The 22,908-nt window shown below is 37.2% G+C and overlaps 2 protein-coding genes across 6 annotated transcripts; both read right to left on the bottom strand.

The window, feature by feature from the left end:
* Positions 1-855: 855 nt before the first annotated feature.
* LOC103993142 (probable leucine-rich repeat receptor-like protein kinase At5g63930) lies at positions 856-7,532 on the bottom strand. Its single transcript, XM_009413098.3, has 3 exons — positions 6,558-7,532; positions 3,379-6,438; positions 856-1,627 (listed from the first exon to the last, which is right to left on the bottom strand). The coding sequence occupies exons 2-3, from the start codon at positions 6,329-6,331 to the stop codon at positions 1,248-1,250; spliced, it is 3,333 nt and encodes a 1,110-aa protein (XP_009411373.2). The 5' UTR covers positions 6,332-6,438; positions 6,558-7,532; the 3' UTR covers positions 856-1,247.
* Positions 7,533-11,103: 3,571 nt separating this feature from the next.
* On the bottom strand, positions 11,104-16,908 carry LOC135583296 (uncharacterized). Of its 5 annotated transcripts, XR_010489318.1 has the most exons (9): positions 16,706-16,908; positions 15,589-15,652; positions 15,348-15,494; positions 14,712-14,788; positions 12,837-14,627; positions 12,462-12,648; positions 11,618-12,387; positions 11,369-11,476; positions 11,104-11,288 (listed from the first exon to the last, which is right to left on the bottom strand). XR_010489318.1 is itself a non-coding variant. In XM_065120809.1 (7 exons), the coding sequence occupies exons 3-7, from the start codon at positions 15,418-15,420 to the stop codon at positions 11,717-11,719; spliced, it is 2,799 nt and encodes a 932-aa protein (XP_064976881.1). In that variant the 5' UTR covers positions 15,421-15,494; positions 15,589-15,861; positions 16,706-16,908; the 3' UTR covers positions 11,555-11,716. The 5 variants fall into 5 exon arrangements, 3 of the variants coding, with proteins under 3 accessions (XP_064976881.1, XP_064976882.1, XP_064976880.1); XR_010489317.1 differs by having other exon boundaries at positions 11,104-11,476; XM_065120809.1 differs by lacking the exons at positions 11,104-11,288; positions 11,369-11,476 and having other exon boundaries at positions 11,555-12,387; positions 15,589-15,861.
* Between the last annotated feature and the right edge of the window lie 6,000 nt (positions 16,909-22,908).

The following is a 22,908-nucleotide window of genomic DNA, read 5'->3' as shown; positions in this document are numbered from 1 at the left end:
TTGTTGCCGTCGCCGTGACCGAAGCCGCGGGAACAAAGACCATGTTTCTGTCATGCTTACCGCGTACCTGCCGGTGGGTGGACACCATCGATGGAGACCGGTGGACTTGGCCGTGCATTGGTGAGATCATCGTGGCTTGATCACCGGAACACGTTGAATTATTGCATCAATAGCATGTCTATATGTAAAATTAGATAGTTAGAAGCTCATTCTTATTTTATACATCTGCAGCGTCAAGAAGCTTCAGGCAATGTTAATATTAGCAAATACGTTGATCGATGTGCATGTAATTTGCATTGTAGTACCAAAGACATTTCTACAACCAGATGATAGATGTGGAAGATGAGCAACTTACCATATCACGAGCGCGAGGGTAAAGTGTTTTATGATCTAAATCAGTTGAATTAATCTGACCAACTGGTAATACTAATCCAATATTCCTATGGGATTAGCTTTGTCTGTTCACAGTAACCTAATCTAACTTGATCTGATTAAGTTTAACTTGTTCAAAGAGAGAGCCATCACAACCATCAAATTACACTTGGAATGACTTTGAAGTCTAAACTCAGTATGACTACTCATGATGCCACTGTATTAATTTCCTGGTAAAAAACTGCAGAGCACACAATTCATACATTTCATGAATATAATGGCTAAATGGAGTTCCACTCAAAATCAAGACACCATCAGAAAAACAATGAAATTTCTCTGAATGTAAAACAAGAGGTAAGTTTCGTTGTCGAGTTCATTTGCTCGAATAACAAACAAGTCGAAGTGCCGAAAACTGTATTCGATAGATACAAGTTTAATGGCACATCAAAGTTCTTTGCAAGATCATAAGCAACAAGCAAAAGGTACAAAACTTGTTCAAACAACACTAGAAGAAATAATTTCTGGTTTACAAACTAAATCACCTTGAAGTATCATGGTTTCGAAAAAAAGAAAAGACGAAACTAGGTACAGACTAAATAAACTTAATTACAATGTTTACGCTGAAGTATCATCAAAGAAGTATACGTTTGGCTTTAGCTTTAGCAGCTCTTTTCATCCGTTTGGCTTCCAAAATCACGCTAACTGGCAAACAAGACGATCTGGATCATACTAAGTTTCACCTTTGGATTTTGTGAGTAAAAATTTTGAGATGTAATGAGTAGTTATTGCATACAAGATGGGAACTGAGGAGGGCTATTTAAAAAGTATATATCAGAGTGAACATATAATTTTGATGAATGTAAAATATAAATACACTATGACTGGTCTTTCTTCACAGAGTGATCAGAATCTGTGGAGGATGGAAGGCCCCTAGCTTTCTCTTTAGACTCCATTAACATCAGTACAATTTCTCGCATAGATGGCCTATTCAATGGTGATGAACTTGTACATAATAAAGCAATTTTCAAAACCATGATCATGTGGCTGATAGCATTCTTGTCTTCCAAGTTCAAATGACTGTCAAATATTCCAGAAGTCAAAGAATTATCCTTAATATATGCTCTTACCCATGTAACAAGGTCACCTCCTTGGTCAAGTGGTTGCACTGGTGTTCTTCCGGTCAGCAATTCCAGTAGGACAACTCCATAGCTATATATATCACATTTTTCTGTAACCTTCATAGTATATGCATATTCTGGCAGAAAAAGGTTGATATATAGATATAATTAAATATGCTAATAAGGCAAATATAGTCAAAGTGATTTCAATTAGATGCGGAAGAGATTTTAAGTTGCAACAATCCACAACAATCCACTAAAAGAATTCAAAGCTACATATGGTGATAGAGAAACATGGTAAAGAAGAAAAATTACCAGCACACATCACCGGGAAAGCTAGAAATACAGCAGTTTGACCTTATCAAGATTATTAAACTCGATTTAACTAATCATGCAACAAAACACCTGAACTATCTAACAAGATATTCCTTTAAAACCTGGAAAATCATCATAAGCAAACCATTAATGGTAAACTCATCACCATGACTAGAACAATGAACTTTCTTCGTCTAGTTCATTTTTCGCAAACATATAAATTGTAGTTCTTGCAAAATCAGTACCTCAAACGTGCATGATTACACAGTGTAATAAGAAACTAAAGCATGCGGCTCAACAATTTTCTTCTGGAGACACTGTTAAACATAATTTTTGTTTTGCCATCAAGTGTTTGATTTGGACTTTTAAAATGTTTCTTTATAGTCTCACAAATTTTGGATGCAATGTGCATTAGACAACCAGAGAGGTATATCACTTGTGTGGGGGACTTGGTTCCACATTACTATGACAACAAGTCTTGCACTTGCTTATTAGTAGTCTTTTTCGCTACCTCGAATAAGTTCTCAAGTATTTTGTCATATATGTCTTGCCGCTTCACATCATGTAACGCCACATCCATATCCATGGGATGTTGGCATGGTGGGGCTCCACAATTTACATACGCTCATTATCTTAATGGCTTTACTGAGATGGGGCCGCTTCCTTATATTGTGGCTGTGAGCCTGTCTCTTAAAATGCTCTCTCTCAAAAACTAACAAAGAGCACTTCTTCATCCTGTGACGTTGTTTTTCTTTTCTGGGTGATTGCTACACAAACATGAAAGGTTTGAGTAGCTCCTTTTACATGCAAAAATTAATCCTAAGACTTGTGCAGTTCATGGGGCAAATACAATACAATATTTGAGTACCTCCTGCATGCATATGTTGGGAGAGAACCATCAAATACCCGTGCAATTCAGAGGGGTCTATTTCTCTCTATGTTAGCATGCTCCAATCGACCAAATGCTTCTTTCTCACAAGGATTATCATTTGATGGCATAGGGGTATGCCATCATTACCTTGCTAGCATGGCATGAAATCAGTTGTGCAGAATAGCACGCTGCCACGTGACCAACTTGTGCCACCATGGCCCATCCCAATACCTTTCTGATTATTCACACTGAAAACATATCCACAATCCTTATTCACAAAGTCAGTATATCTATCATGATAAATAGGTTGGATCAACCCATTTTTTTGCAATGGGTCGAACAAAGAACCAATTTTCACGAGTTCCGGAAATTTACCACTTCAACAAAATTATACAGCAGGATGTGACAAGAATATTTAGATGATCATTTTTGTTCTGATTTGACAATTGGTAGGATCTCTGAAATTTGAACTTTTAAGAGAAACAGACTAATAGAACAGCAGCAACTTTCAAGCGTATAATCACCATCAAACACAATGCAACTATTACACAGCTAGTTCCTCAGGATATCAATATGAGATTAGCAAATTGCAAATGCAATCAAATGCAGGGAAACAGCTTTCTTTGAAAAGGCAAATAAAAGCAATAAACCACAAGCAGAAAAGGACAGGAATAGCCTGAGCTGTAATATTAGAAGTCTTACCAGGTGCTATATACCCATATGACCCAGCAATTGCAGACATTGATTTTAACTGTGTCACGTCAATCAACTTCGCTAATCCAAAATCTCCAACATGAGCTTCAAAATTTTCATCAAGCAAAATGTTGCTGGACTTTATATCTCGGTGAATGATGTGGGGCTTGCAATCATGGTGTAAGTATGAAAGCCCCTCAGCAGTCCCAACGGCAATCATAAAACGAGTATCCCAGTCAAGTGGAAAAGAAGATTCTCCATGAAGAAGATCAGCCAGGCTTCCACTTGACATGTACTCATAGAGAAGAAATTTGGAACCATTGTGATATGTGAAACCATATAGCTTTACAATATTTCGATGTCGAATCTTTCCAAGAGTAGTAATCTCTGCACGGAAGCTGTTCTCAATGTTACTTCCTTCTCTACTAGATGCTAATTTCTTTACGGCAACTGTCCGCCCAGACTGGGTAATAGCTCTGTAAACTGTGCCACAAGCACCCCTTCCAATAACAAAACTCTCATCAAAATTATCTGTAGCAGCAACCAGATCATGGAATGTGAATCCTTCTCTTGGGGAGATATGTGTGCCTGATGCTGAACAGTATAGTTGTTTCTCTTTCAATGGAGCCATTGTCTCGACTGGCCGTCTCATAAAATATAAAACAACAGCGATCAGAACAAGTGAAATGCTTCCAACAGCAGCAGCAATAATGACAATGATCTTACTGAAGGGGGTGCTTTTTTCTCTCAATGATGGTGATGTAGAAGAAGATGGCGATACACCACATTCGCCAAGTGGTCCACCGCATAGCCCTTTATTTCCAATAAAGCTGCTTCGGGCCATACTTTGAATTAATGGAATGGGAGGAAGAGATCCAGTTAGATCATTATAAGAGACATTCAGTCCACGTAAACTAGATAAATTTGCAAATGTGGCTGGAATTACACCAGTTAAGTAGTTATTATTTAACAAAAGGAATTCTAGCAGCGCAAGATTGCCAAGCTCTGGTGGAATATTTCCAGAAAAATTATTATAGCTGAGATTCATTGCAATTTGTAAACTTGAAAGCCCACCCAATTCATTTGGTATTGTGCCAAAAAATTGATTACCACCTATCTGCAGTTCTGTCAAATGAGAGAGCTTTCCTATGATGGAAGGTATGGTTCCAGAAAACATATTATCAGAAAGTATAAGCAGTTCCAGCTGCAGAAGTTTTCCAATTTCATTAGGCAATTTTCCTTCGAAGTGATTATGGCTGAGATCAAGTCGTTGAAGCATCGTACAGTTAAATATTTCTGGAGGCATTCTTCCTCCAAATTCATTGGATGAGATGTTAAAGACGACAAGCTGTGACAGATTACCAATTTCAACTGGCAACTCATGTGTGAAGAAGTTGTTTGCCAGGTCCAGTCTCTGCAGAGCTTTGCACTGTCCTATCTCCGGAGGGATAGGACCACTGAACCTGTTCTCATCTAACTCAATGGTGGCAAGGTTTTCCAGTCCACAGAGATCAGAGGGGAAGCCTCCTGTGAGGCTATTCCCACCTAGACGAAGCTGCACCAAGGATTTGCAATTTGTAACCCCAGAGGGGATGCTACCAGTTAGTTTATTGGACCAGAGATTCAACAAAATAAGATTTGAATGTCGGCATAGATGACTTGGGATTTGACCAGTGAGGTTATTGTTTGAGAAATCAACCACCCAAAGTGGACTATACAATCCAAGCTTCTGAGGAATGTTACCAAAGAGCATGTTGTTGAAGAGTTGCAACTGGATCAGATCAGGCAGATATTGCAATCCAGGAGGAACGGATCCAGTGAGATAATTGATTGAGAGGTCGAGCTTACTTAAGTTCTTCAGCGCACACAGCTCGGGGGGTATGATGCCCGCAAGCTGGTTCTCAAAGAGGTAGAGCAGGCGCAAGCCTTTTATGTTACTCAACTCTGCTGGTATTTTCCCCGTCAACATATTCTCCGAGAAATCTATTTCTGTTGCCAGAGTAAGATTCCCAATTTCTTTAGGTATTGTCCCATTGAAACTATTCCTGTAAAGATACAGCTTCTCTAGATTCTTCAGGTTTCCGAGCTCAACAGGTATATCACCCACTAGATAATTCTGGTAAAGTGCAAGTGTCACAAGGCCTGTACAGTTTCGGAGCTCTTTAGGTATAACTCCAGATAATTGATTGTCCCAAAGGATCAGTTCAGCTAGGTAGCTTAGTTTCCCTATTTCTTTAGGAATCGCTCCTCCTAGCTGATTTTGGGCAAGACCAAGCAATTCGAGGTTGTGGCATTCACTGATCTCCACCGGAATGCTTCCAGAGATCAGATTCTGCCCTACTCGAAAGATGGCCAAGTTCTTGAGCTTGCCTATGGTATGAGGCAATGGACCAATAAGGTCGTTGGTGTATGCCACAAATTCCATGAGCGATGAGAGATTTCCGATCTCCTCAGGAAACGAACCAGAAAGTTTGTTATTGCACAAATTGCACTTGAACAAGGAGACAAGGTTCCCCAGTTGTGGTGGGATGCTGCCCTCAAAGTTGTTATTGTTCAGGTACAGCATCTCTAACTTGGAGCAATTTCCAATCTCCCCGGGGATCGTCCCAGAGAACTGATTGAAGGAAAGGTCAAGATAAGTCAAGTGAATCAATCCCCCAATGCTTGGAGAAACAGACCCAGAAAGATTCATGGAGTTCAGATCAAGTGAGAAAACCACTGGATCATAGTCAGAAGTGCAATTAACACCATTCCACTGGCAGGGCGTAAGATCATCAGGGCTCCAGTTATCAAGGTTGTGGAGAACGTCTCTTATTTCACTCTTAAGTTGCAAGAGGTACTTGCCTTCCATGTTTATCCCATCAGAACTAGATACAAATAGAGCAGCAAACAAAGCTATGAACTTGAGATCAATGGCAGCAGATACTCTTCCAGGTCCCAAGATCTCCAAGAATTTAGCCATCGGTAGCAATAAGACCAAGGCGTAATGCACATACAATATATACAAGAGAAGAGTTAGATCACCAAGAACATAACCAACCACTTCGTCGGCCAAACATCCTCATTCTCCTGAATTGAAGAGAACAAAAATCAAAGACCACCCTAACAGTTAAAAAGCAGTTACATACACAAAGAGGCAGAAGATACAAACAGGATTAAGGAATCTTGGTATCAGAAAAGTGGCATACCTCTGTCATCCCGAAGCCTCCAAAAGTTCATGGACAACCAAATGAATCCTTGAGTTCTTCTTGGATGTGACAAACTGAATCTTTTATCTTAGAAGAAAGTTCATGAGCATAAATAATTCCTTGGGGCATATAGGAAAACCAAGACTTCACATTATTACCTTCTCCCCATTTATTGAACCCAAAAAGCAGCCAAATCCAGAGTCCCAGAACCTAACTTTGAAAACCCTTTCTGTTCATCACTCTACACTTCCTAACATGTCCAACATATTCTCACAAACCAAACCAGAAAGAAAAGTAAAAAGGAATCCAAAGACGACCACAGAGATCCACGAAACGAAGCCTCCCAGCCACAAGTTTCAAGCAAACGTCACCTTTTCACCAAATTCTACTAAAAGATGCATACTAACCAGTCTCACAAGCCTACAATATCAAAACCTACATCTTTCTTCTCCCGAAAAGAGCCCTCCGCATCAAGAACTCACCTTTCTGCTTACGGAACGCACAACAGTACAATTCTACCAAAACCCTTCGAATAAATCAAATTGCTTGAAGAAGATACACCCACCAGCAATCAAATAAGTCAGAAATCAAGAACCCGAGAAACTCCAGCGACACAGGTATGGCCAATTAAAAACCTCAACTTTCAAGAATCCCCCCCGAGGAAAGTGCTCTCTCGGCTTCGCCGGCCCACCAACGCACACATCCTACCTCGTTTTTAGCTCCTCTGTTATCCGGGTTTCTGCCGATGCGTCCCGTGGATCTGCTCCTCGTTCGGCCTCATCAACACCTCGCAACAATTCCAGAAACGAGCAATCTGAGAGAGATCAGAGCAGGATCTCCTAAATGGAGTGCAGAGAGAAGCAATGGCAGGCAAGAAAGCGTTCAAGTTTCATCTTTCCATCTCTTCCACACTTCCCCTTCTTAATCTAATGTCCCTACAAACACAATCCCTCTTTTCCTTCTTTCAATCTATTCTGCGTGACGAGTGCACATTTTTTATACTTGTTAGTTACCAAACGACTCGGTTTTCTCTCTGATGTGTCAGCGACTACAACAACGCTATTGGGTGGGCTATCAGACAGTAGAACAGCATTGTGGGCTTTGAAGATCCTCCAAGAGAGGATGTGATCCAATCTAGATTTCTTGATGTGCATGCATGTAATGAAGGTATTATATCAAACATTTGATTTAATTTTTTGTCCATGGGTTTATGTTTGGTGCTGGAAATGGAGTCAGGGATCTAATTAAAGGGTCAATGCCCGGTAGCTTTTAATTAGGCAGGATTCTAGATAGATCTGATACCTATCCAATGTGATCATAAGTTGGATCATCTGAGATCGGATCTGATTAGATTAGATCGGATGGTAGCCAGACCTTTTTAGCGTTCTGATTTTTAAACTTTAAAAATATAAAAGTGAATCATTTAATTTCATCTATTCGTCGTCGTTGGCTTTTACCGACTAAAGATATAACAAGTAACAGTACTTATGAAATTATCGATTTTATCAATAATAAAATAATTATTTTAGATACTAATTAAAAGATGAAAAAAAAGGGCATTGGTGCGATTGGTTTCTTCCCCAATCTCTTAGGATTTAGGGCAAAACTCTTCTACAACATAATAATATTAAGTTAGTCCTAAACCCTAAGGGATCAATTTAGGAAAGAAACCAATAGCATGACTGTCTACGTCAATAACCCCTTTCTTCCACCTTTTAATTAATATTTAAAAATAATTATTTTACTATTAATAAAATTGATAATTTATCAATATATATTTTTAAAGTCTAGAAATCGAAATACTAAAAAGATCTAACTATAAAAGATAATTTATAATTAGCTCACCATCCATGGTGAATTTATGTATACGAAGATATAAGTAGTCAACCTAAAGATTCATTAAAAGGATTGTGATCATGATTCTATCTTTTAGATGCTCAATGATGTCAAATCTTCAAAAAAAAATTAAAATTAAAACATCATAAAATATGCAAAAGAACAATATTGACTGTCATAGAGTATAATTTGATTTGATAGATAATATAAATATTAAAAAAAATATTTTTTTTATATTTTCATCTAACAACTTTTATGCCTAGGTAAATTATTTTCATGATCAATTATAGGTAATTATCTTTCTAGAAAATATTTTTATTTCATCTTTATAAAAAAAAAAATATTTTTAATATATTTAATAGTGATAAGAACTTTTAGTCCCATCGAATACAAGAATCGATGTCTTGTGAGCATCGGCAACATTCTCTACCATAAAAATGGCTCATCTCAAAAGGGTATGATCGTACTAATTTTAAATGGATAATTTCCTGATACAATCCAGACTCTGTTGATTTTGATACCCATCAAACTAACAAATTAATCTCTTAATCATCATCTTAATTAGAATGCATCATTCTCAATATAAACAAGGTTACATCTTGATATAAAGCATTATTTTCATCATACGCAAGATGAACAGAAAACATTTGGTTAATGGAGAAGGCGATAAGAACAAATGATTTGCCGTCGGGGCCATAAATGGAGTTTGATAGCTACAACACCTGCACGCGCCCAACAATGGAGGGAGGGTAAAGATGTATAGCATCAACGAGCTACCCACCAAAACCCTCAGCCTTTGGTTGCTCTCCTTCCCTTTGGCCACCATCCACCCATCCTCCTCATTTCTTTTCTCAGGGAGAGTAGCCTTCCATCTTGATCTGTGCGAGCGACATTGGATAGTAGGAGTTTGGTGGGGATGCAAGTGGCAAAGGCTTGTGGTCTTTACAGTTCATGATAAGGACAACAACATTAGAAGAAGAAGAACACACAGGCATGCCTATTTGCAACTAGCTGTCTCTTTATCCACTGCTTTGTTATGTCAATCATGTCACTTCACTGCAACAATGGTGATGGTAGATGTGATACCACTCTTCGAAAGAAGGTTATATAGCAGAATATTTTAGGTTAGTACAACATGCTACCTTAAGCTCAAGTGTTTGTAGTTGACACCTCAAAAGTCTTCTCAGTAGTTTCAGTTCATCAGAAATATCAGCAAATTAATGGCTATTTTTGCACCCTTGTTTAATCCCATTTGACCAAGTCTGAAGTGTTCTTCAACCAGCTTGCAATTATATATACTAACCAGGCTGTAGTCTTTGAATTCTTGCTCTCAAGATTACTCGTGAAACTATATTATTGAAGCAATAACTCTCACCACCCAACCATTTGATGTGACACACTGCATCACCAACTAGTTTCTATGAACTTGTCTATGTTGCGTTTAACATCTGCCACCATGATTCATGCTATGGGAAAATTGAAGCACGAAGACACCGACACAGATTGGCGTGTCAACATGAATGCAGACGTGCTTGCCTCACTGTTTGGTATGTGAGACGCCGTCAAGTTTTAAGGCTGTTCAAACAATTGACAGAGATGATGACCTCAACTAAATGAAGAATAGCCATGACTTGATTAGTGATGTCGGAACTCCCCATGTGATGCACAAACCAAAGTGTTTAACCAGGTCAAGGATCATACGTTCTGTCTCCTCTTGAACTTGCCACCACTTAATGTTGGCGATCTCAAAGCATCTACTGGTCAAACTTAGGGTTGGTGACCTAAAGTTTCAAAGCTCTTTCCTATTGATCATGAGTTAGGCCGGAGTACCAATTGGGAGTAGGAAAGATATATGTATGTCTTTTAGAATCATATAAAAGTTGTGATTCATGAACGACTACTCCTGGCTCTATCTTAATGGTGTTATATCATCTCACATTTCCCTCATTAGCTCAATGATGTTGAGTTATGGTCACATTGTCTCCTTCCTAATCATAACTAGAATACTGTGAGACATACAGATTGAATATGAATACTTTTAGTTACAGCCCTTTCTTTTAGAATTTGGAAGACTTTTTTAGAGTCAACTGTTTGGAACAAGAACTTTTAGTTCTCACTTTTAGAGCTGTTATGCAATAATGTTTGCTAGTGAAGTTTATGCTGTAGTTAAAGAATATTTTCAGCTGATTTATCACACTAAAGTGTAAAAACCTTTTCCTTTTCCTATTTTGTTAGTTTAATTTTTTTGTCAAGTGATCTATTGCAATGGTTTAATAAAATTAAATAACTTAACTACAATTCCTGCAGCTTTCAACTTTATTTTTGTGATAGTTTGCTGTTTAACAGTTCTTATGGATGGACGAAATAAGCTGCAGTGTTAGAAATCATTAGTATTCTATTCTTTTAGCTCTGCTCATCATCCCTTGTCTTGTTTTAGAGATTGGGCAGAACATATTGCAAAGCTTTGCAGTGTATAAAACCTATTGGACAAAACATTCCTCTTCTTCTTCTGTCTCTCTCCTTGAAGCCCATCAAACTCAATTAAAGTGTCTGAATTCAACCTCACAATATCTCATCGAAGTTTATTGGGCAAGCAAATGTAGCTTTCCACCGAAAGGTAGATTAATTTCGTCTCACGCTTTATAATTATGGTGCAGAACACCACACACATCGGCACCACTTAGATCCATAATTTAATGAAGTCGGTGAGGAACCACAAACACGCATCCATGACAGATCAATACCACTACCATGTGAACATTAACAAGATGCCAGGTTCAGATTGGCATCTTACAGTCGGACCTGCACATTAATTTAGAACAATTATAATCAAACTTAACCAGAACTTATCCCAAGAATGTCCAGGAGATTTCACTGTTCATTGTTTTAGTCAACCTGACATCAACTGGAGTTGGTCAGATTGGTAGAAAAAGAATGTATTAAGTATACAAACTCTCTACTTGACAGCCACTTACCATTGTATGCTTTTTGTTCTCCGAGAAGAGATCACATGGCCTCGTCCAGGCTACTGTGAAACCATTCCCTCTTGCCGCTGTTTCAGATCAGGTGGATTTCCTCTTGACCTTCAGCAGCAATGCACATTAAATCCATCGACTGATGATGCCAGTTCAATTCTTCATATAAGTTACAGAGATGAAGCATGCAATAAACATAGGAGACCCATGTAATATAAGCAAATGCCACATATCAGATAGTTTACGTACATCATCACTAGTGGAAGCATAGAAATCTAAACATTGTAGCAGCCTCTTCCACAGCAAAAACAACAAATCCAAGTAACAGAAGCTGACGGACAAAAGGGGTCAGCAGATACATGCAGTAGGAAGGTCAGCCAAAGCCTCTACAACCAAATCCTTCAGGACCTCCCCACTGATTTCTCCAGTGATCTCCTCTACTTCTATCCTGATCGATTCAACCCACTTGTTTCCTTCCACCTCCCTCCTCAATGCTCTATCCACCCCGAGGCTATTGTTGTCGGTCTCAGCAAACACCGATATCCCGTTGCCGGAATACCAATCCCTCATTAGACTCCACACAGCCTCTGACAATGTAGAACTTGCACCAGCATTTATCCGTGATCCACAGGATGCCCCATTCCATAGGTAGAGACTCGTTAAAGTGGTCCGACTGACTTCTTCAAGGGCTGAGTTGACACAGTCAAATAGGAGCCTCAGGGTCGAGCTTTTCTCCGTGCAATTTGGTTCCTCTTCTTTCCTACCCAAGAACTTGTCGAGTAGCATCGGATCCAATGGGCTATCAAGAGAGTGCCATCCAGTGAATATCATATCAGATTTCTCTAAGCCAGCAAAATATAGCAAATTCTGAACAAATACAAAGTAGTCTTGGTCGGTGTGGTCTGCCTTGGACAAAGGTTTATAGAGATTTGAGGGCCTCGGGGACAACGTTCCCAAATGGGCATCATCCCACGACAAAGAACGTGCGACTGACTCTATAGGTGAAGCCCTGGAAAGCACTGAATGGGAGATAAAAGAAACAATCAGCAAATAGAAATCTCTAGTGTTTTCATGGATGCCAGAGAAAACTTACGTTGTTGTCCAGCATTAGCTTCAGATAGCTGGCACAAATTTTCATTCATATCATCTTCAAATGTTGCATCCAAAATCGAAGTAGGGCTGGGTTGGTCCAGGTTGTTAATGAAATTTTGACATGGACTGAGTTTCTCCTTTTCTCTAGACTTGTCACATGTTCGGGGTTCCTCAAGTGATGGCATGACCTGCAGTGTATAAGATTTTAATCACTGAATAAATTCAAGTGTGAAATATAACATTGAAATATATGTGAGTGAAGTAGAAGATGGAAGTGATCAAACCAATAAGAACAGCAAGCACCAGTCAATATCTACATATAGGGCAAATTCAAACAGATTGAGAAAACTAATAAGAAGATTGGGAGAGAACCAACCTTTTCGGCGACATTTGTGGCTGATATTGGAGAAGGTACATCGGCAGATTGTTCCTCATCCTTTACTTGACTGTCCACTGACAAACTGATGTCAGCTGATTTTTGTATCTCATCACTTCTACTTACTACCTCACGGGAGTCCACCAGGGTTGAAGAAACAGGTCTTTCTCTATTAGTTTTCTTGCTCCTTGAGAAAAAAAAGCTCGACACTTTTCCTCTGAAAGATGATTTCCCATGTTTGGTCTTCGACACCTCTGACACAGTGGATCTACTAATCTGAGACTCCGAACCTTTAAATTTCAGGCTAACGACCTCATAAGCTGTGGATGACACTGGCACAGACTTTGACCTTGATAAATTCCCAGGGGAAAGGTCTCCTGAATCTTTCGTCCTACCCACTGATGAGCAAAAAGCTGGTGACCTCAGGTCATCTTCTCCATCAGATGGTCTATTGCTTGAGACAGTAAACCCATCGACAAATTCTTCTCTCTTTACCTCAGGAATGGCAAGCATTTCACCTAAAGTGCTTGAGCTCCTAGGCAACTGTAATTGTTCTTCACTTATCCCATTTGATGTCACTAAAGCCCATCGTTCAGAAAGCCGTTTCTTTGCTTCTCTAATCACTGATGACTCAGGTGAATATGAGACCCGGCTAAAAGACGAGGCTGAGTAAGGACTGCCAAGACTGCCAAATTTATCCCAGGAATGGCGTGATGTTGGAGTCACTATCTCATAATCACTAAAGCCACCATCTTCTACATTGTAATCAGTTTCTGATTGATTGAATGAACTAGCATCTCCACCATACCCATTAGAGTACATGGAAGATAGCAACGATTCATCCCTCCTATGGCCAGTTAGACTTTTTTGCATCTGCTCAGCTCTTTCCTTGTCCAAGGACCTTGATTCAAAGGCTTCACTAACTCCTAGGTGACCATAAACTTCAGTCCGTGCTAGATACTCAGGTGACATGGTTGAAGTTGGTAGTTTGGCAGGATTTCCTGTGCTAGGCTTCAGGACCACTATCCTGGTTGGCCGAAAGAAGCTTTCGGAATTTAAATGATTGAAATTAGGCTCCCAATGGTGATTGTTTGTTTCCAATCCACTCTCATCAATCTCTGAATTTTCGTGTTTCTTCACTACCTTTTCAAACTTTGTTTCAACCTTTTTTGATGGCTTCAATACAGTAATGCGCTTTGTCTGAGGTGGTGGAGGAATAGAGTGAAGATCGCTTGTTTGCTTTGAGAGTAGGGAATTTGGCTCCTCAAGAAATTTGAGAAATAAATCTCTATTTGAACTCAGAACCTCAAGGGCATCCTGAAATTCCTTCGTGTGAAGAAGATTTTCATGAGCGGCCAGACGCTTTGCTTCCATGAATTTTTGACGGACAAGGGCCATTCTTAGCTCGGTCTGATTCTCACCACATCTTCCATTCCTTCTCCAAGATGGTTGCTGCCACACTTTGCGTACATCTCTGTGTTCCATCTTCTCATGGTCATGTCTATGGTGCTGATATGGAACCGCCTTGTTGAAAACATCTTGCCGTTGACGGTGATCTCTATTAACACCTGCTGTGGCTCTTTGAGGGTATCCCTCTAGCAACTTTCTTTGACTAGACATTGGAAATGGCTGACCTGTAAGATCATCATCAAGGCCCATAAGTCGAGCAACGACACTAGGTGGTTTCCGTATAGACTCTGTTTCTTTTGACATCTCCTGAGCTATTAGCATCTTCATTGGTGTTCCACTAGCTTTCTTGCTTGATAAATTCTGCTTCAGGTCATTGGCTATCTGAAAACAAATATGAAAATTAGTACACAAGATCATCCAACGAAGTCACGCTTCATGATTGATAACAAAGTATCAGGTGCTTACTTGTTTGTCATCTGCATTAGTTCCACTTGGTGCGGTGGCTTTTCTAGCATCATGTTTGTTTCTATTAACTGGAAAACCTGCTCAACAACAAGCACAACTGAACACAAGCAGATCAATGCTTTCACAAAAAAGCATTTTGACATTTATTTAAAGCAAACAACGTCGGTTACATTAATTTAGAGAAACCAACAAATGGACCATCTGCGTATTCCTTCGAGTGGTTGTTATAGGAACTGACATTATCATGAAAAGAATGATACAAACGTACTAGGTTAAGAAGAAAGCATGATAGCAATGTTGACTTGAAGCGCACTAATTTGAGTGGCAGAAGAACGGAATGTTAACGGAACTAGAACGGACAGATCTTCACTACAAAAACAAAACATCGACTTGAAAAAAGCTGAAATTCCAGAAGACAACCGATTAGCCATCCACAATCGGCAAACTATGCTTCATGACTCTAGCTTCCAAGAAGTCTAAAACACTAACAAAGTAATCACTTACAATGAAGACTAACTTAAAAAGTGAAAACTCTAGCATAAATGATCCAAAGAGCTCAAACTAACAATAAATCTGGAAAAAGAATATTCATGATGGACTCATCAGAGTAAATGAACAGAAAGCCTAAAGATGTACCATCTCTGTGAGCTCTTTCTGTCAGCATCTTGTTCCCAGCCACACCGGCACTAAAGTCAAATATGTTGATCATCCTTCCGATACATCCGGGAAATGGCTTTTTCAGATCCTGTGCTTTCCTATTATGAAACCCACTCACCTAAATGCCTGGAAGCATGCAATGGAGAAAGGGGAGGCATGAATCAGAAAAGGTTTCCGGTCACGACCTATTTCTCAAGCAAAATGCCTTGAAATCACTCACCAGGGTTAACAAGCAGAACATCTCCACAGGTACAAAGAAACTGAGTTACACTTTAGGCTTTCAGCTACAAGAAAACAAAGAAATATATTTAGGAAATGCTGATAACAGCGCAAATGTACAGCATGTGTTTTCCGAGCTTTCGTTCTTAAAGTTACTGCAGCGAATAGGACTCTTCACGTTAGATTTACTCGACAGATGGTGAGAACCCGGTATTCTAGCCTCGACCTCCGCTCGTTCAAATTGTACACCAAAAAGACGGCTTTCCAAGTTTCTCTGTCAGGGAGACGACTAAAAGGTGAAAAAAGAAAAAAAGCTGACAGATGACGATAGAAAGATGCGATTTTGAACTTCTATCAGACAGAAGGGCAGACTGTAGCACATGAAACGGAGCCAGGACTTCGATGGGTCTGGGCTAAAGCAAGCAAGAAAGTCAATGACAAGGGGGAAAAGAGTCCCCATACATAGAAAAGAACAGAAACAGGGAGGGGGAAAGCATAGAGACATAGCATTTATAGGAATTTCCGGGAAAAAAGGCACGATCAAAGAGAATAACACAATTTCCTAAGGAATCTCTGCAAGAAAAAAAAAGCTGCAATTTTTCCTGGAATATGACGAATGTTAACAGGAAAGAAGGGGGGAAAAGCTCAACTTTTTCCCATAAAAGCTCTTGAAATGAACACCAACACCAACACCACCATCAGCACACCAACAACAATCTATAATGTCCAATTAAAACCACCTAAAATATAACACCATAACCCTCAAACCCAAGCCAAGATTTCAGACATCCTCACGAGAAGGAGCAGATAAATCAAAAGCAGATTGATCTAATCCGAAACCTCGGTCTACGGGACAACTGAAGCAGGCATGCCCAAAGCCCTGTATTGAAGCGAAAGAGAAAGGAAAGAACCTAGCACTACACCCAACCCAACAAAGCTGCATCCAAGCATCGAAAGCGATCGACCGAGCTCCGGGAGGCGAGATCGGGCGACAGACGACAGTTCGAAGCGAAGGGCAAGAACAAAGCAGCTGAGGACAAAGCATTGGAATCTAAAGGGCCAGAAAAAACGTGATCGCTTTACTGCATCCAATCGATCGATCCCCCCAATCCCCCCACCTTTTATTTCCACCAAAAACGCAGCGCCGCCGGTCCGACATCGGAATCAGACATCTCCGGCCGCCGCTCAGGTGTGTCCGCAGATCTCGCCGGCCGTGGTTACGGTGGTAACCGAGAGGGATGAGGAAGGGGCAAAAAGGCTTCAACTTTCGTTGGGGCAGTTCGGGAACCGACTGTTGGCGGAAGTGCGAAGGTCGGTGGATATATCCGATTTGCCTCGGTTTACAGATATTATATAAATCATATTTACGATACTTCAATTTGAGTGGTTGCTGAAATACTATACTCATTTATCATAAAGAAAGGTTTAAAATATATATATATATATATATATATATATATATATATTTTAGTTGATAAAAACTTTAATTGATGCCATATTTGAGTTCACGTATGAAATCAAAATATTTTGATTGTTTATTATAAGGTTCTAGGCATAAATTTTGATTAAAAAAAATCATATTTATGAACCATTAACATAACTATTATTTTTATTAAAAAATAAAAAAAAAATTAAAAATAATAATTTTAATTTATCATAATAAATCAAACATCTAGATTAGATAATGTGTAACTGATAAATGTTATGTTCGAGTTCACATATATGAGTATCATATACGTTTGATGTAATAATTTTTTTTTAATTATCTTATGTTTTTAATTACTTCCTTGATAAGTAAAAAATCTTTATTAACATATATATATATATATATATATACTTTTTTTATTGAATTTATGTTCATAAAAGACCTTAATATATTTAAATTATGAGATTAATTTGAGACTATAATCTATCGTTTACTGTAGCAAATTTCTTCCACGGTCATCTTCAAAATCTATTAATTTATGACTAGTTTTAAGGAGTTCATAATTAATGTTTATACGTACCTGTATTTTCTTAAAGAGGATGATCGTATGCCTTGTTAATATATGTATTTGAAATATATATTACTTTTGCTTCTTATTTATAGACTTGAATATAAAACATATTAATTTAAAAAGGTATCTACATGCGATATTTTTAAGTGACATTCACATCAAATAAAATTTAAATATTATTATATTAACAATCAATTAATAAAAAATAATTTTAAATTCTATGATGATGAGGGAGCATTATTATAGGATCATTAGATATCTTTGAGATTAAAAAAAATTATACGATAATTTTAAGATAAATAATATTTTTATAAAATTAAGTGTTGGATAATTAAAAATATATATTTTTATGAATAGGTATCATATATATTCGATAATTTAATAATAGTCAGAAATGAAATAAGTAATATTAGTAGCAAGGTTCATCTTATTAGTGTGTCAACCAACTATAAGTATATATCGTGACATACCGTATGCTATTACGATGGGCAAACTGATGATATTATAAAATTATTAAAAATAGCTCCAAATTTTTTTGTAAATAAAAAATAGATTATGATTTTTAAGTTAAAAATAAATATAAATTTAGTATAATTTTAATAAAAGAATTTAAAATAAAGAAATATCATTTTGAAGAATAGCTTTGTGGTATATTTTGAATTATCCTTTTGTTAATATTAAATTATTTATAAAAAAATAATTTGAATTGTTAGTTATTTGTTAAACTATTTAAATTTTAAGATTAAAATGAATCAAGTAATTAATCAATGGATATACCTAGTTCTATCATCAAAAAGAATGACAGGACTCCACGGGTAATAGATTATAGTCAATTTAATATGTTTTGTCAAATCTAGTTCTGAAATTTATTTCATGATATAGTATACTAATACACTATATATCATTGATGTACAATGATGATTGCAGTCTGATCATCGTGAACTATATATATCGGAAGTAACTCCTAAGACAAGAATGATTCTGGTATATATTGGTGTGAAACATGACAAATATCAAAAGTTTTATTTTTATAATTAATTTATTACTCTATATTATAAGATTGATCATTCTATTATTGCTTAGAAAAGAATAATAAATTATTATTATTATTATATTATTATTATTATTGATCGTAAGATTCTTAATAATATAAAAACTATAAATACGAGCTCTGTCAACATCATGTAGTCGTATATGTTCAAAATTATTTAATATATATTTTTTTCTTTCATTATTAGTGTTATAATGAAAAAAATAAAAGAATATCTAAATTTTTTTGATAAAAATTATTAATAAAATATATCTAGATGTATAATTTTTTATGGATCTTAAAGATGATAAAAATTCATATAGTCAATCTTAAATAAATAACGTTTTCATGATTTATTATTATTATTATTATAGTATTCTGAATAGTTAAATTTAGATGGTGAGTGGGATCACGTGAACATAAAGAAAGAAGTTCTTTAATATCACAAAAGAAACATGGTGTTCTTATGTAAGAAAAGAAAAGAAAAGAAAAGAAATAGGAAGGTGGTTCCCATCAAGTGCTTAAGCCATAAGTTCCACACCACCAATGTCTCATCCACCGGTCGTTCCTTCAATCATTCACACACACTGTGCCGCCCATCACACTTGATTAAATATCAACCCCGCTACATAGCAATTCAACTGCTCCTACTAAAATTTAAGACATTATTATTCATTCCGTATTCGTTCAACTCAACTCTTATTATTAACTCATGCTTATTTCCAAATCATACGTAAACTAAATCAGGAGACGATCGCAGAAGCTTCCCTCCCTCAACATCTGACGCTATACAAATTATTAACACCCTGATACATGACATCATGGACAGACCACCACAACTACACAGGCGAAATATCTTTTCAACCTTGTTCCATCTCTCCATGGACACAGTTCATACTCATTAAGTTTAGGCCTCCAACAGTTCGACCAAACTTATCATGCTCTTAAATAATGATACTTTTAATCGGAATTATGCATGCAGACTGTTCCAACTCGTGGACCAAGCGATACTAACTGCGTCGACAAGAGCAAAGACCTCCTCGCCGACTTCTTCTGATCTCTATTAATCGATCCATCACTGGTTCGATGCAACAAAGATCTCATTAATATACGAAGGCACAGCTTTCTCCAGGCTGCTATAGACAAAACTGTGCGTTCGCGTTTTGCCGTGTACGCTACCCCCTTTTTGCCACCACCTTCCTCTCCAACCTTTGCCGTCTCTGTGCCTCGTCGCCACTGGCAGAACAGGAAACCACGGCCTCCGAGATCTTCTCTCTCCCTCCTTCCTTCGCACCCCTAACCTGTCGTACCAACGCCCCGCAACATGGGGCCTCGCATTAGCTCATCCCCCATGTGCGGGTGGGCCGGCCTTTCTTCCTTTTCCTCGCCACAATCATTCCTCGCGTAGACTCCTACTCCGGGCTGCCCTTTCGTGCATGCGTTTTGGTTGAAGGGTTGCGTCATGAAAGCTCCTCCTGTTTGGTTGACGAACGAGGCTGCAGGCGGTCGGGTCCTTCATCGAAGCCGACAGTCATAATAAACAGCACAAGCATCGTTTCCTTCTTCCTATGGGGATGATGATCTCCCATGGACCCGATAGATGACTTGTGTAAACTTTTCTGAAACCCATCTCGCTTGATATCAACAGAGTCCATCGTAACAAAGACAGTGATAACGCAGCTTTCTTACAAGATCTGACCCAGACAGTGCACCGTCGGTTTCACTGTAGATGACATGAATGATAACATAAAAGAAGTCAACCATATTGCAAGTTCGATCTCAACATTCACTAAATGGAAGTTGGAAGACTCGTGATTGAAGGCATACTCGGCCACGAGACTCGTTAAGTACAACAGGCCACATTTACAACTAAGATCACCGTATCAGGAAGAAGTGAATTAATTCAGATATTTATTCGAGAAAGAAACATAAAAATTATAATTATATTATTATTATATAAAATTTTATTATTAAAATTTAAATTAAATAAATCAAGATCGAAATTATGTATCATTCGATATCATTTAGAAAATCTTTATCTGATCTCTAAACACAATCATTAGATTCAAAAGCTACAATAATATCGATCATTCATAGTACTATTATATGTGATGGAATAGAAATATAAAGATATTAAGAATAGATTTATAATCTTGATTTCTAATATTTTATCTTTAAGAGGTTTTATGTTTTTATAAACAAGAATAAATGATGTAGGATTATAATTACAAGTCATTTCTATCAAGTTCATCTCGAATCCTATCATAAATGAACTTTTAATCATTGGCCAATAATTTTAATCAAAATCTAATCAGATCTATAATACATTACTTAATTGGATAGGAAAACATAATTTAATATTCTCCTCCCATTAATTGGTAAGATATATAAGAAATTTAAAATCAAAATAAATAAAATAAAATTTTACTTAATTAGATTCAAAAAAATTAAAAATATTTTGTACATGACCATAATTTTTTAGATAATTAAATAAATTCAATAAGTATAATAATACTATATTAAGTCTAACTACTAATATAAATCATAACTATTACATGTTATCAATTTCATACTTCCTTCTATATACCATAATACTAATAGTCTTTTCTAATGTGGCTCCATAATGATCTATATAATTTATCTTATCAAGATAATTCTATTATCGTATTCAATTATAATATGCATTGATATAAATATAAATAAGATAACAAAAATAAATAACCTTTGTTAAGTAAAAAAAATATCAATAATAGTATTTATCTAAATATATATTATCATATCTTTTATTGCTTGCTTACAAATCACATTTTAAGAGCAAGTTCATTAGATACTTTATGTTTTGATAAAGTATCTAACATGAATAGGAAGCATGCCACAAATTCAAGTTTTAGTTTTGATAATGCAATAAATGATTGCTTTATACTTTTTCAAGAAATTATTGCTAATATGAATATTGAAGTAGACTTCCTACTATTAAGGTAATTTATAAAATTAGCATATGAATATCCTATTACTTCAAGCTCACTTAATCTCTTGGATGTGAGCACAGAGTCTTTCATCCCCTATCGATATATCATCAGTTTTTGACACGTACTCAGCATTCAAACTATAAAACTGATATTTAGTCAAGCATAAGTTTGAGCATATATTATACTTTTAAATACACACGTAAGAAATATCTTTCATTTGATTTCTTTGTATGTCATTCTTAGGACACTTGCTTTAATTGAATCTTTCACCTAGGTGTATCAACAAAATTGAATACTAAATATTACCAAGATCAATATATTCTTTTTTAGAGAAGCCTAGTAATCTTTGAGATTTATTTTTTAATATCTCAAAATCAATTACAAAAGCTATCTTTGAAAATTCAAAGCATACAAAAGCGTAGTAAGATTAAGAAATCAATTTGAAATATAAAGAAAATGTATGAAGGAAATATAAATCTAATTTTATAGTGATTCGGTCATCGTGACCTACGTCTACTTCTAATTTCTCTTCCGTCGAGACCACCGGCATCCACTAACGGTCTTCCTTCAATAGGTGAAGACCAACTACCCTTACAACTCTATTCTCCTTTTGACAGGCTCAGGAAAGAACCTTTACACCCCCACTCACTCCTCTCTTAAATAGAAATCAACACTTAGACTAGAGGAGGGAAACTCTCACAAGATTACAATAGAATTTTTCCTTGTTTTTGTTTTTAATTATTGTATAATCTGAGCAAGGATGAGATGAGTATTTATAGGACCCAAATAGATTCAGACTTAGAGCTTAAAAGTATCTCATCCCAATTTTTGGGGTACTTACGGTACCATCGCTTGTGCTAGATGGTGCCACCACTTGCAACACTGACATTGGGCGGTACTATCGCTTGGAGATTATGTCTAGGCGGTAACACCGTCCAGACTAGTAGTACCATATCCTAACAAAGTCTTGAAAATTGTATCTAAGAGATTGAGCCTCTAGCGGTACCTTCGCTTGGACCGACGATACCATCGCTTGACCCAACTTTTGGCCCAATTACCCCTAATTGAGTTGGCTTAATTACATTCTAATCCAACTCAATTACGACATAAACGAACTCGATCTAGACAAAGTATTACAAAGCATGAATCATATATTATCCGGTATATCATTGGTTCTTCCGGCGTTTCATCCAATCTTTCGACATATTGCCCAATCGGCATGTTGACACCCATAACTTCCGATCTCCTTGGCGCAATGTCCAATCATTTGGCCCGATGCATGAACTCATGGCACAAAGCTTTCTACCGATACGTCGACTGATCCT

The sequence above is a fragment of the Musa acuminata genome, chromosome BXJ2-8 (assembly GCF_036884655.1).
Source record: "Musa acuminata AAA Group cultivar baxijiao chromosome BXJ2-8, Cavendish_Baxijiao_AAA, whole genome shotgun sequence".
NCBI classification, from domain to species: domain Eukaryota; kingdom Viridiplantae; phylum Streptophyta; class Magnoliopsida; order Zingiberales; family Musaceae; genus Musa; species Musa acuminata.
This window is presented reverse-complemented; position numbering and strand designations above follow the sequence as displayed.

Excerpts from the sequence above, each read along its gene's own strand:
- LOC135583296 (XM_065120809.1), bottom strand. The coding sequence starts at position 15,420 with ATGATCAACATATTTGACTTTAGTGCCGGTGTGGCTGGGAACAAGATG. Across the intron at positions 14,789-15,347 it reads AGAAAGAGCTCACAGAGATG|GTTTTCCAGTTAATAGAAAC; the intron begins GTACATCTTTAG and ends GTTGTTGAGCAG. Across the intron at positions 12,649-12,836 it reads CCACAAATGTCGCCGAAAAG|GTCATGCCATCACTTGAGGA; the intron begins GTTGGTTCTCTC and ends TATACACTGCAG.
- LOC103993142 (XM_009413098.3), bottom strand. The coding sequence starts at position 6,331 with ATGGCTAAATTCTTGGAGATCTTGGGACCTGGAAGAGTATCTGCTGCC. Across the intron at positions 1,628-3,378 it reads ATATGGGTATATAGCACCTG|AATATGCATATACTATGAAG; the intron begins GTAAGACTTCTA and ends TTTTTCTGCCAG.